Source organism: Heterocephalus glaber, unplaced genomic scaffold (assembly GCF_053883595.1).
Source record: "Heterocephalus glaber isolate CG9 unplaced genomic scaffold, H.glaber_assembly_v1.0 deba00000594, whole genome shotgun sequence".
Classification (NCBI taxonomy): Eukaryota; Metazoa; Chordata; class Mammalia; order Rodentia; family Bathyergidae; genus Heterocephalus; species Heterocephalus glaber.
Genome location: NW_028258151.1, coordinates 1,987,294 through 2,002,125, shown reverse-complemented (window position 1 = coordinate 2,002,125; position 14,832 = coordinate 1,987,294). Strand labels below are relative to the sequence as shown.

Below are 14,832 nucleotides of genomic sequence, written 5' to 3'. Positions count from 1 at the left end.
TGCTGCATGTAGTGCAATTCCATTCATGGCTAGATTCCATAGTATGAGTCAATTATAATTTATTATTTTTATTTCTACTTTTAATGGGCATACTGGTTGTTATTTTAGGGTTTTTTTTAAAATGTGTAATTAAGAGTTGATTCATTTCTTTAAAGGATGTCACTGTATACTTTAGAGGGTTTCCTTAAGATATTATCAAACATTTTTATATAAAAAAGTGGAAATTTGGATAGAAAGTAATTGAAGGTGAGAAAAGGGAAGGAGCTAACACTGTCAAATAGTCTTTGCTTTTCAAACTCCCTAAGACACCCAAGTTACTTGGAAATGCTAAGTCTATAGCCCTCATGTCTCCAGTTTCTGTCAACACCACTGATCACCAGGCACATTCGTCACAAGCAAGTACTGGGTGGTACTTTGTAAACATAATTTCCATAAATACAGGCAGACAATTCAAATGGAGCAAACTATGAAACCTCTTAAAGATCACAGAAAACTCCAGTATACCTATGTTGCTAGAATTATTTGCCAAAATAAGGGATTTTTATTTCATCACCTTCTTCTAATGTCTGTCACATTTGTGAAATTTATCCAAAATTTTAACTAGCTGAAGAGTGAACACTATCTTTAGAACCTTGGCAGTTTTAGAAATGAGAATTACAAATCACTCTACTTGGCATAGTTTATATACTATCTTTCCCTCTGGCAAAAAAAGGATATTGATTAACCCAGGAGATGGATTACAATTTCTATAAACCACTGTCATATTAACATAGGAACATTATATTAATCTTACTACTGTGGTAACTTTTAGGTTTGATACAAAGACTTTTTAATGATTCAATTCCATTATACAGTTTGTATTTCTCTCTAGTATAAGTTTACAAGCTCCCTCAAATGAGAGGAAGAAAAGAACCGGTCTACACTGTAACCATGTCACACATTAGCTTCACGAATCACTGCAAGGCCTGGGTAGATGGGGGACACCAGCACCCCACGTGGGCCTCTGTGCTCACTGCTGATGTGTCAGGTGAGGATGAGGGACTCCAAGAGAAAGTGACAGGCTTCTGTACTCCAGGAGCACGTGCTCTTCAGTAAGTTGGAGGGAGGCAGGCCAACGTGGTTCTCATCCAATAAAACCATGAGAGGGAGGCACAAGCCTGGGAAAGTTTGAAGAAGCCTGGAAGATGGAAACTGACCAGTAGCCACTAGAAGGTAGGATCAAATCAGAGGTGAGGCTCTTTTCCTGCTCGGAACCAAAAGCCAACCAAGCCAAGTACAAATCAAGAGAAGTATGCCAGAGAAAGACACAGCAGAAATAGGTGCACAAATGAAATCACTGGAGGGGCCAGAATATAAAACTAATATTTATTGCAGCAGTACTAGCAAATGTTGATGGAGATATCATTTACATACTGCTGGGACATATTAGAAGTATGTTTTCATTCCCTCTACTCAGTTTGACTTGAGATTTGCAGGAAAAACTGATCAGACTTCTGAGACATAGTTGGAAATGTGCAGACTTATCTACAAAACTGAAGTTAATGATGTAAAATAAAGAACAAATGTAGCCTTCAGTAAGTAGATTTAGTGTTAAAACAATACGACAGAACTATAATATTTATAACATCATGACATTCTTCTGAAAAATTTATAGCAGGTGAGAAGTCAGTTATTACCAATGAAAACAGCATAGCAGGATTTATTATGCCTCTAACACAATTCGTTTCAAGAAAGATTTATTGAGCATTACCTTATGCCAGACCCTGAGTAAAGAGATGTAGGGTACCCAGATGTTAATCAAACATGCCCTTGTCTTTCTGAAGTAATCACAGCAAGGGGCGCAAAGGGGTCAAATGTTACAGAGTTCTGAATAAGGAATGATCACTTCTGCCCGGGGCACAGGGTATTACTGGAAGATAGTTCTTTGGTAGAATTAACATTTATATTATATCTAAGAGGGGACAGAAAATGCCAAGTCACAGAAATGGAGGAAAAGCCATCAAAATATAAATTCTGACACAAAGGAAAACAAGCAGTCTGAGAAGTACAGAGAATATTTACAAATGTATACACCACCCAGCCTGACCTGAACACAGGCACTGAGCCAGACAGAAATGAGAAATAAAACTAGGAGGCTAATAGAGAGTTTGAGGTTTTAGACCTCTTACAGTCACTGGAAATCCATCAGATTTTTAAATGGGGATGAAAAGTGATGATGGAACCTGTGGTTTGCAAAGACCAATATGGTGCCGTGTGCAGTCTGGGGTACTACCATTCTCCAGGGCCTTCGGAATTGTGTTTGTTACTTTTTTGTCATAAAGGCCATGGAGACATTCCTAGGGTTCTAGGTGGACATCATGGATGTGAGATACTTTTCCATGTGCAAGAATCCTGAAGAACAAAAAAGTAGCCCAATCTAAATGCCAACAGTTCTGTGTTTGGAAACACTACAGAGGATGGAAAGACTGGAGGTGGGAGAGCAAACCAGGAGATGAGTGCAGTCATCCAAGGAGTCAGCAATGACCTGAGTCAGGCTGGTAGAAAAGAAAGTAAAAAACCAGAGTCAAACACAAGAGATCTTGAAATGAAGACAGAATCTATAGTCCTAATAGGGAATAGAGGTAGGGAATGTGAGGAAGGAAGAGTGCCAAGGCTGTGAGCCTCAGTGACAGGAACAATGGGAAGGATTTGAAGTCACACAGAAATCTGAAAATCAGAATCTGAAATTCAGGCCCAAAACCCTACGTCAGCATAGATTCCTCTGATCCACCTCACATAAGCGAACCGACTCTCCTCAGCCCTGGGTGTTCTGCCTCATGGAGTTCACTGCTTGACATACCCCTTGGCACTTCACTAGTAGTGGATCTGGCATTCTCTACTTTGTGTCACATTCTGGGTACAGTACATGGTCCCAGCATACAGCAAGTGCTCAGACAATGCTCCTTCAACTACATTCAGCTTTCTGCTCAATTATATGAATAGCAGATATAATAATAAACACTCCAAGTGCTAACACCCTCACCCTACTAAACTGGCCTGGACCAGTGATAGAGCATCTTCATTGTTTAAGAAGCCTGGCAATAACCTCAGTGCATCAACAGTTAATTTATGGAAAGTATTTTCACCAGGAGTTTTCAGGGTTCAAGTAAAAGACAAGAAAGTAGTAAGCAATGAGCAAAAGAACAAGGAAAACAATTAGGACTAGGAGCTGGCTTCTTCAGTTGCAGAGAAATTTCAGGTCAGTTGATGAACATCTGTGAGAAGTAGAAAAACTCCACTCCCATGCCATAAGACAGCTAGAAACATTCACTATTTTCTACCATAAAACTCTCCATTCAATATGCTCAAAAATGCTTTAAAAGAAGCAATAATGATATGTGGAAATGTTTCTATGTTCTCACTTAAATATTTTTTGTTATCCAATAGACTGAAAATAAGAACTAAAATTAAAGGTCAGAAAGAATTTTTAAAGTCAAATTTAAGTGCATAATGTTTAATTTTCTAATGTTTCTCTCTAAGGATTAAATTATAACTTGTAAGAAAAGATACACTGCTGTATCCACTGTAAAATAGACAAGTTTACACACTCACACTTAGAGAAGTCTGACAGTTTCTCAAAAGATAAAATATAGTCACTGTGAGGCAAAGCAATTCCACACCTAGTTATTTACCCAAGAGGAATCAAAACATATATCCACATGAAACTTGTGCACAAATTTTCATACCAGCATTATTCCTAAAGGCCAAAAAAATGGAAGCAATGCAAACGTCTATCACCAGACAAAGGGATCAATAAGATATGGTACACCAACACAATTAATCCATACAATTAAATGTTCTGCAGCAGTATAAAGGAAGTACAAAGCTTGTTTATACAAGCAACGGCACAGACAAATGTTCAAGCACTGTGCTAAGTGAAAGAAGATAAACATTTCTAAATGCCACGCAGTGTATGACTTCACTTATATTAACTTTTCAGAATCACCAAACCCACAGAAACTGAAAGTGGATTTGTGATTACATAGACCTGAAGGACTGGGAAGAAATACTGAATGACTGCTTGTGGGGACAGGGGTTCTTTTGGGTGATGAGAATGTTCTAATATTGATTGTGGTGATAGCTGCAAAATTCTGTGAATATGGTAAAAATCAATGAACTATCCAGATTAAACACGTGAATTACACAGTATGTGAATTATATCTTAATAAAGATGGATTTTTTTAATCATGCTAAAATATTTCCTTCATAATAGGTTGAGAGGAGAAGGGGGCTATCATGTTTCTCTTAATCACCTCCTTTCTGTTTCTATTTTCTGCAAAGAAGATATGTTGCATCTAAATAGCATTCCTGTAGTGCTGTTCATCAAGCTACCACATGCTGAGCCATGGATGGCATCTGCGCCTGCCTGGCAGCCCCTTTCCGAAGGCATCACAGGTAAGGGGTACTCACCGGAAGCCCTCGGGGCCCACGTGGTCCCACCTCTCCCGGAGGCCCCTGCTGGCCCTGTTAAGAGGAAGACAGAGAAAAGGTTAACATCCCCTCATATCAACAGGCCATAATTGATGAAAGGTAAAATGGGATCTTACCGGTTTGCCTGAATTTCCCAATTGACCGGGCTTCCCTGGAGCTCCTGTGTTACCCTAAAAGCAAGCAACATTTTAGAGTAACTCAGAAAGTGAGTATAATCATCAGCCTGCCTCACCCAACCCAAGTATTGCTAATAATTAAATAGACTTAATCTCCTGATCTCACATTAAAAATTGGGGGGAAAAATACATCAAAGTCCTTTAGATTCAAGATACTATCTTTAGTCCCAGAAGTATATTAAGGTCAAATGTCATAAAAAGAAAGTTCTTTAGCTTTCATTTAAAGGACTGTCCTTCAACTGGAGGGTTTTCCTTTTTTTATGATGTTAATTATATGTGTCTTTACCACTTCCACCTTCAATAGGCTTCTTCAAGCCTTCATACCTCACATTTGGCACTGTTCCACTTTTAAGGATCAGGTGGGTATGAGGAAACTAGAGGACAAGCTGTTGAGAACCCCTGCAGCAAACTGAGGGAAAGCACATGGAGATGCCACCTCCAACCCCAGTGTCCCACCGTGGGCCTGGTAGGGGATCACCTCTGCTCAAGATGCAGTGAGCCACAAAGATGGGAGGTTTGCACCCAGTACTCCAAAGTGACTATTTGCTACACTGTTCACATTTTATCTCTCTAAGGCAAAGCTATATTTCCACTCCTTTTACATATGTGTTTCACCTACTGTTTTTAATTGCTTGTATTTTGGTTCTGTATAGAATATAAGCACTGGTTGATTTGTATGTGAACAAAATGTTTAATATCTTTTTAGTTCAAGCTAAATTATCTTAATAATAATCATTGATGTAAGTTCTATGGCTTAATAATGTCTTCCTTATTTTAAGTAGTAAGGAACAATAAAACTTTCTCTATTTCATACTGGCAAAGGATGACATTTTCATGAAGAAAGTCTAATCAGCAACTTTCTGCAGCTGGGAAAAAGATTAGCATTCAAAGCTGTAAAGCTTTTACATTTTGATTTCTCCCTGGGGTTAAATGTAAAATAAAGGGCAGACTGGGAATATTAAAAATCATAAAGAAAATATATTAATAAAAGGTAAAGAAAAATATTCATTTAAAAGTTTAATCCTTTACCTTTTCACCAGAAGCACCCTTTGCACCAGGAATTCCAGGTACACCCTAAAAGAACACACAGGGAATTTAGATTTAATCACCTCATTTGAGAAGGCCATAAGATGCCAGGCCGACTACACACTGACAACCTCAAAGAGGTCCTGGGAGGGAGGTACTTCCTGATTCTCAAACTCTGGACATCAGCTATATAATTGCCTACAGTGGAGAGCCATTCTCTTACTGCATCTGGCTTGTTAAGATGAATACTTTCCAAGCAAATCCTACCTCTGAACTCAGGTTACTTTCAAAGGATAAACTTCCAAACTAGACTCCATTCCCATTTGCAGGTCAATGGGAGATCTCATAGGCAGGACAGATGCTACAGGGACGAAACATGGTTTCCTATACAGAATAATGAAATTAGGGCCCAGTAAAAATGCTCAAGTTTGCAGCAGAAAGAGTGACAGAATGACACTAGGCTTCAGATGTGATCCTCATAGTCTATTTTTAAAATGTCAACTATCACAACAGATTGGGGCCAGTCTTTCATATCACCTGGAATCCTTTATGAACTTGAAATATTTGCCTTCAACGAGGCAAGAATGCATATGGTAAAATCCACATGAATTTTCAGCTACATCAAAGTAGGAAAACACCATTTTGGATGCTTTAAAACAGCACATAATCCAAAAAATTGTAACTTGAAGATAGATTATTCTCCAAGAACACTCTCAACCCTTCTGTAGCTTAACTCTGCCAACAAGAGCTCTAAGACTGGTTAAAAGGAGGACCAACTGTATAGTACGAGCCCACTGACCACGGTTAGTAAAACTGTAGGGAGGACAGTAAACTAAAAAAGAGAAGACAGATCCAAAACACAGATATAAAAAATTACTAGTTACTCAGAGAAAAATCACAAAAATGTAAAATTATGAAAATATAAAAGTAAAACATCATATCTTCCCCAGAACTAATCAACTTATGTAACACGTCACTACCCGCAAATATCTTTAAAGCACGTATATAAGCCAATAAACATTTAAAGAATCCAGTACTTACTGGTAACCCCTGTAACCCTGCATCACCAGGAGGCCCAGGCTTCCCTGGCTCACCCTGAAAATAAAAAGTGTTTAGCACATCATTGAACCTGTATGAACTGCTGCATTTCTTTTAAGAAAGAGGAAAACATAGGCCTTCTAAGTAAAAAGATTTTCCCACAGCTGACCTTATGTGCGCTAAAATGTGACTTAATGTGGAACAGGGTGTGCAGCAGGACAGAGGACATAAATTCAATCAAAACACACAATTGCCCTCAGCCTATCTGTAGCAAGGGGGCAATTTTACTGAGCTCCTAAAAGGAAGCAAATAAGTATGCTATTCTAAAATAATTTTGGATTTGACACTTGATTAAAAATTTAAAAGAGAAAGCAAGCCAGGGCTGGCTAAATAAGCCTCCTGGTCATGTTGCCATGGAAATGCTGTGTTCATCTGGCAGGCAGAGGCAGCCCCACTCACTCCTGGACTGAGCCACACAGCTACCTTTGTTCCAGGCATCCCAGGTATTCCATCTTGGCCGTCCACTCCTGGCAAGCCCTAGACGTGCACAAAGAAACACAACTGTCTCTTAGAACAGTCACATTCTTCTTCCTTGCACTATTTTCTAGAGTTGTATCACAAGTCAGTAATTACTCTGAAAAATGCACTTGATACAAATAGCTCAGGACCTACCGTGTCTCCTTTGGGCCCAGGGACTCCAGGAATTCCTCTAGAACCTTGAGGACCCTACAGTGGAGAAGAGAAAGAATAAACAATGCGTCAAGCAAATAAGCAAAACCAGTGAAAAGCAGGATGCTTGAAGTGATTAAGAGGAACCTGAACTCACTTTATCTCCCTTGGGACCTGCTTCTCCTAGAGGTCCTCGCTGTCCTTGATCACCCTGTATAAAAATAAAATGTTGTTCGTATAGGCAAAAGTTACTTCTAGATAGATTTTTTTAAACATTAGCACACATCATCCACATTACTTAACTATTGCTCTTTCACCACAATGGCTTTGATCTATCATGGGTGCCAAGCTAAAGAAATCTTTTCATAAAAAGTATGTGGCCTCAAAGATTGATATTGATATAAGGAAAATTGAGGCTTGCCTATCTTTTATTTTTTAGTTGCATAATGTTTCTGTACTACTTGGATGTACACATAAAATAAAGCAAGTCCCATACTGCAGGTGCTAACACCAGTAACTTCATCAATGTTATGGTTCATATCTAGATGGCTCCCTCAAGGGTTTCCTTGAGGAGCATAGGTAGGCCCTTTGGAAGGCGACTGGATTATGGGCACTTATAGCTGGCTTGCTGTGAGGAGGTGGGGTCTGGTTGGAAGAGGTGGGTCACTGTGAGCATGACCCCAAAGATTCTGTCTCCCCCTGGGGAAGCTCCTCCCTTGACTGTTTACTGGGCAACAGGACAAAAGCAGCTCTTCCTCCTCTGTGCCCCTCTGCCGTGCTGTTCTGCCTTGGAGCCAGCCAACCACGGACTGGAACTCTGAGCCAAAACAAACCTCTCTTCCACTGAGTTATAGGTGCTGGGTAGTGTGTCTCAGAAGAAGCAATGAAGGAAATGATTAAGACAATCTACCTATAAGCCAGTCTCATTATCTATTATGGTGCCACGAGGGTTGGCTTTGTTGCCAGTATTTTCTCCTGTATTATTTAATTCCTCATTTAATAATGATGATTTCTGTCAAAATTTGCCAACTAATGGTGATTTGGAATAAGTGATAACAGGTGAGGGGAGGTATCTTCCTAATACACAGCTTTTTTTGAAAAATTGCTTAATCCCTCCAAAACCTTGAATGCCTCCCTACTGCTACCAGAGCAGATGAAACTGTTTAGAATGGTATCAAACATTCTCTACAATGTGGTTCTGCCTTATCTAGTCAACCTTCTCAACACATGCTTTCCACGCAGGCTGTGCCAGCCTTTCTGTGGGCATACTTAGCCCGTGGCCACCAACAGTGCCCTCCTGTACCTGGGTGCTTTTCCATCCAGAATGGCTTTCCAGACCAACCGTTCACTGAGGTCCTCTTGCAAAGGTTACCTCTGCCAAGTTCTAGCACTTGATCTTTCAGCTCATCCTGAGGTACATTCTGTCTCTTCCACGGACCATAGGACCTTGATAGTTAGAAATTCTATCTTACTTTTATCTTTTCTACTTTTTATAGCTATAGGTGGTTAGTAATGGGTGGCTTTTTCTGCTTTGCTCCAAAAAAGGCTTGAGGCAGCCTACAGTGACACATGTATGTAAGGTAACCAAAGTATAAAATAATGAGATCAGAATCCATAGAAGACAAAAAGGCTAGAAATACCCAGGAACCACCATGGAGTAGTTACTGTTACTCTAAGCATCTTGACATCAAAGTGAAAGGAAAACAGCAAACATAAATATTTAACAATATGATTTATCCTATTAGAAAAAATCAAATCAGAGAAGCATTTCTCTGCCCAAGAAAGAGACAATGAAATTACAACTTTTTAAATAAGCACAAAATTACCACCCATTTTCCCATGTTAATTATTCATATGTATAAGCTACTTGCACATACTGATATATATGTAGCAAAATAGTCTAGTATCCTGCCTCACAAGCGCAAGGTCCCAAGTTCAATCACCGGTACCAAAAACAAAACAAAAGAAAATCTAGTATTGCTAAAATATATGAATGTGTGAGTGTGAGTGTATGTGTGTGTGTTCACATGAGTGTCACTGGGTTTTAGAAAAAGAAAAGCACTTACGGGTGCACCAGGAAGACCTTGAGGCCCAGGTTCTCCATCTAAACCCCGAGCACCCTGTAAAAGAACAAGACACACAAAGAAACTTGAGATTAGCCATATATGTTAAAGGCCATATCTATATTTCTAAAGAAATGCAATAGCCACACAAAAAGATCTTGTGTTTATAACACATACCATATTTATCAGTGAGCTCAGAGGAGAAGTATGCAAAACTCATCACATCAACAGTATTCAAGCACCATCTTTGCTACCACTCTAAACTGTTTATATTAACACTGCACCCATTTGCTAATAGTGACAGGTACTGAGAACACTGGTACTTACACAGATAACCTGGCAAATCCAAAGAAGGTGTCTTGGTGGCTACCCTCCGAGGTTCTCAGAGAGCCCATGGGACTTATTAACAGTGAAGGTCACAGGGCCACCCTACAGCAACATTGGACTCTTAAATGCCACAACCATGAAGGGACTTCCGGGATGCTGGACCTCCCTCCAGGGTCTAGGGCAGAAAGTCCATCCATGTGATTCAGAAGAAAGCAAGCCAGAAGGACGTGAGCATCCTGAGCGTTTGATCAGCCTCCTGCCCCACTGAGCCTGTGGTAGGTTCAGCTTATGTGCACTGACTACTTTTCTCACCAATAGACCCACCTACCAAGTGATGGTGTAAAAACTACCCAGAGCTTTGTAGGCCTATGTATCTGGAAATGGTCTCTGGCTTGGCTACATATTATATATATCACTTCCTTATTTTCATTATATGAATCAAAATGTGATCTTTAAAACAAAATACAGAGTTTTAGTGCTCTCTACATATGCTTCTTGACAAAAATACAACTTCCACCTTTAAATCTTACTCTTATCTACAAAGTGAATAGCAAACCATAAGGACAACAAAAATGAACCTAATGAGCCAGGTTGGGAAGAGTAGATGATAAAATAGATAGACGGCAGTTAAAGAGTATGAGACAGATGTCAGGCCAAGAGAGCCAGGTGGACAGCATGTGTAGTAAGAATTAAAAATCAGAAAGCCTTTGATAAAAGGCTCAGATGTAGGTAGAATCAAGGAAAGAAAGAAAAAAAAAACAGAAGCAGAGGGACCACAGAGCCTTGAAATTCTCTGATCCCTAAAAGCTGCAACAGAGACATTCTCTGTTCACCAGGAAGAAAGAATTTGGAGGACCAGAAAAGACAGTGAGTTCTTCATTCACTGAGCAGAACTGGGCTTTGCTCTATACAAATGACTTTGATATTCATTCTCTTTCTCCCTCCCTTCCCCTCCTTGCTCCTCTCTCCCTTCCCTTCCCTCTCCCTCACTCCCCCCTCCATTACTGTTCAGCTTGAGCTCAGACCCAAACTGCTGTTACTAGGTAACCACTCCAAGGCTGAGTTCATAAAAAGAGCTTTTTTTTAAAGCAATTTGAAAGAAATCAAGGGAAATGAGAAATTTTGAAAACTACTGAATAGAAAAATACCTCAAATAAAGAGCATATCAAGAACAGTAATTGGTTTCAAAATGAGGGGTCACATATTTTAGGGGATGATTTAAATCCAGAAAAAGTGAAGGCCTAGCTATAGCAGCATCAAAATAAATGGATTTAATAAAAGAGGAGATGCAGAATGTTACTTCAGGTAACACAAATATATAAATATAAAAGACTAATATGTTTTTCAAATGCAGTGTTTTTAGGAAAGAAATATTCAAGAGGAGATAGAAGGAGGCAGGCAGCAAGAAAATACCTAGAAGGAACAGAAAGACTGAAGAAAAAGTAAAATTGTAATTTAAAAAATGGTAAGTAAGCCAGACTTTCAATTCACGGAACAGTGCGTCTCTTTCATTTAAAAAAGGTTTAATTTCATGTACGAAGCATTAACAATGTGTGACTTGTAGTTATTTGTTAATAAAAGGCTCTATGTAGCTATATGGAACTGACATAAATCCACCTTCGTGACTTTGAGGAGAAAAGGACAGGTCAGAAGGGCAGGATTATTTTTAATGTTCCAGGGCCTAAAAACTGGCTTTCCCAACATTTGATGTGGTAACTGTTTTCTAACAAAGAAGTTAGACACACTACACACACACACCAAGGAAGGAATTTCTGAGGGCCTTGAAAATGTGCTGGTTTCCACTGTTTTTCCTGTGATGTTCACTCAGCCAGCTTCATTCTTCACCACTGGCAGCACCTCATGGTGTGGGCCAGGCGTCCTCTGACACCATCTTCTTGGGGCCCTCTCAGTTCCCTCCTTCATCTGCAACTCTCCTGGCACCTGTCTTCAGTCACCCATGTCTCCCTCACTGGCCTCACAGCTAGCTGTCTGCTTATTCCTCTCTCTCAGTGAGTGACAAACCCCATGCAGGCCTTCTACCTCTATAGATCTTCCTAGCAGCTTGCAGGGTCCCTTGCCACGGAAGTGCTAGGAAAATCTGACTTCTGCACTGGCTAGGGGTAAGCTGGAATACTCTGGCCCAAGTGTATAAACCCAGTTTTAAACAGGGCCTGCTGGCCCGTGAGCCCAGCATGCCATAGTGCCTGGGAGGTATCCTACGTTTCTCTCCCCTCTCTTGCTGCCCCTGTCTTTGCTTGGCCAGAAGCACTACAGGCAGTCAGTGTTCTCTGTATGAACTGCTGATGATCTTCAGCAGATAAAACAGACAATCCACTTACTCTAATCCCCCAAGATAACAAAACATACAGAGTATGGTCCTCTGTCTCCATGGGTTTCACATCCATGTATTCAATCAACCAGGGGTCACAAATATTTGGAGAATAATTGCTTTTACACTGAACATGTAAAGGCACTTTTCTTGTAATTATCCCCTAAATAACACAGTACGGAGACCATTCCCACAGCATAGGTTTTGCATTAGGAATTATAAGTAACCTAAAGATTATTTAAAGGACACAGGAGGATACTCACAGGTTATATGAAAATACTACTCTATGTTATATAAGGGTCTTGACCATCTGCAGATCTTGGTATCCTGGGTGATGTCGGGGTCCTACACCAACCCCCATGGATACCAAGAGGTAACAATATGACAAGTACCATGCAGACTGCTCTTTTATGTCACCCAGCTTACAAGAGAAATGTGAGGACCTAACCACACGTCTACAAAGCATCAAATCAGAAGTGGTATTGCTTAAGTGATTTTAAATGGCCACATTTTAAAATATTTAATACATTTTGATATTATGTTATTATCATCACCATCTTACTTTTTCTCCTTTGTCCCCAACTATGCCAGTGATGCCTCTCAAACCTTGAGCTCCCTGGAAATACAAAAAGGGAAAAGTGAATTAATGTAGTTAAAGCAAGCATTTTTAAAAGTCTTATGTCAGAAGCTGATCCCGAAGAATGATATTATCATAACCAAAAGTAACAAACTGAAAATAGACAAACTTTTCTCGTTTAGAAGGAAAATGCCAAGAATTCTGATGGTGAAACTCTTTACTAAAATTCTGGAGACTTACCCAAATATTCAATAGTTGAGTTGGTACAACTATTGATGACCAAGACGTAAACATTATTAGCATAAGGGGAATTCTGATAATGGGTTTAACTCATCTTTTGACTCACGTACAGAGCTGCCATTCCTTCATAGTTTGTCACCTAGTTATATGTAACAAGATTTTAAACCTTGAATAATTTTCCCCACCAAAAGCAGTGAGTTCTAAGAAATCCACAAAAGCCTAAGACCTAGAAATGGAGCTGGAGTCTCTATCAACCACATATTTTCACTCTTCAGTAGTATTTCATTCCTGTGATAAAAGGCATTCTGGATTCTACCTTGGGGTAGGAGGAACTATCTCACCTCATCTCGGGCACAGCAGTGAACCATTCTAAAAGTGTGGGGTCAGTGTGAGGGGTAGAGTTCCTGTCCATCCTGAAATGCCGCCATTTTAGACTCTGAGTTTATGTAGGAGGACTCCAGAAAGAGACCTTGTTTCTAAGGGGTGAGCCTGGCGCTCCCTTGGGGGCATCTGTGAGCACAGGCTGCATAGGAAAGAAGCCACTTCTGGACATCTTGCTAACTGTCCACATTTAAGATAAATTAGCTCTGGGCCAGTCATTTTCCTCATCTTTCCACTGGGAGAAAATGGGGCAAGTCCATCTAGGTCAGTCACAAATTCTGTGTATCAGTCAGGGAGGGGCTGAAATTCAAATGTGAAGGGTGATCCAGCTGGGGATATCCACCTACGAAGTGGCCACATCAAGTTAAAGTGTGATTTCATGTATGGATCAGTTACCAACTCTAAAGGTAATTCTACACAAAGAATTTAAAGAACATTTGGTCAAGAGCAGTGACATGAGAATCCCCAGGTAGTCTCTAGAAGTGACTACTTTGAGGGACAGAGTTTTATATAAATATGCCAAGAGGTATGTTTTTTAAATCTGTGCACTATTTTATATTTGTCCATATATATTTAAAAAGTGAACATCTGTGAATTCTATAGAAACATTTTGACATCCCTACTCCCAAACACCAGAAGGACAAGACACACTACTATTATCTCCCAGGGAAATGTGTGGGCCATGTACCACGCAACATCAATACTTAATCTTTGAAAACACTTTTAAGAATGTTGTTTGCAAAATCCTGTTCGGAGTATCTTTGAGAATGGCCTTAAAATAAAGTTTTTAAAAAATTTTGCATCTCTACTGAATTTTCATCAGCTCAAAAAGGAAGCCGAACATGGTGGTGTACACCTGTAATCTCAGCATGCCAGGAGGATGAAAAAGGAGAATCTCAAGTTGGAGCCCACCCTGGGTAACTTAGCAAATTAGCAAAACCCTGTCTAAAACTAAAAAATAAGACTGGCTGGGGATGCAGCTCAGTGCAAAGGTCCTGGGTTCAATCCCCAGTACAAATCAAAACAAACCACAAAAGGGGCTGGGGATTTAGCTCAGTGGTTCCACCACCTGCCTCTCAAGCAGAAGGTCTCCAGTTCAATCCCCAGTACTGAAAAAAAAAAACCCCACAAAAACAAAATGCTAACTTATAGTAACCATCACTATCTCCCACCCATGAAATAGGGGTCCAGCTCCTTCTTGTCTCTCATCAAAGGCTCAGGCTAGGTGAGGTTCCAGAACAAACATTGGATTCCTCCACAGAGCCCTTTAAAATTCTCATGTGGCCTAAAAGCAGAGCCCATTTCTTCCAGATTCTCTGACTCATTTCCTTTAGCTTGATTTCCCTTAAATTCTAGGTAAACACTAATGTGCACAGCTCCCTGGCTGCTTTTTAAAAGGCAGGTCCTGTGCACCCACACAGGGCAGATAAGGGGTGCTTGTACTCCCTCACTCTTTAGCATAACGCCTGAGCCCATCTGATACATGGGGTGCACCCAGGGTAGCTGCAACATTCAATGACTTTTCTACATTTAGTA

At 40.0% G+C, this 14,832-nt stretch overlaps 1 protein-coding gene across 4 annotated transcripts in view; it reads right to left on the bottom strand.

Moving 5' to 3' along the window:
* Col9a1 (collagen type IX alpha 1 chain) overlaps nucleotides 1–14,832 on the bottom strand; it is a 91,368-nt gene that overhangs the window by 32,908 nt on the left and 43,628 nt on the right. For all 4 annotated transcript variants that reach the window (XM_021243767.2, XM_021243769.2, XM_013065261.3 and 1 more), the window contains 9 exons: nucleotides 12,661–12,714; nucleotides 9,446–9,499; nucleotides 7,537–7,590; nucleotides 7,383–7,436; nucleotides 7,194–7,247; nucleotides 6,714–6,767; nucleotides 5,676–5,720; nucleotides 4,587–4,640; nucleotides 4,450–4,503 (listed from right to left, as the gene is read on the bottom strand). In XM_021243767.2, the coding sequence (XP_021099426.2) occupies nucleotides 4,450–4,503; nucleotides 4,587–4,640; nucleotides 5,676–5,720; nucleotides 6,714–6,767; nucleotides 7,194–7,247; nucleotides 7,383–7,436; nucleotides 7,537–7,590; nucleotides 9,446–9,499; nucleotides 12,661–12,714 (477 nt within the window). The remainder of the gene's footprint in view (nucleotides 1–4,449; nucleotides 4,504–4,586; nucleotides 4,641–5,675; nucleotides 5,721–6,713; nucleotides 6,768–7,193; nucleotides 7,248–7,382; nucleotides 7,437–7,536; nucleotides 7,591–9,445; nucleotides 9,500–12,660; nucleotides 12,715–14,832) is intronic.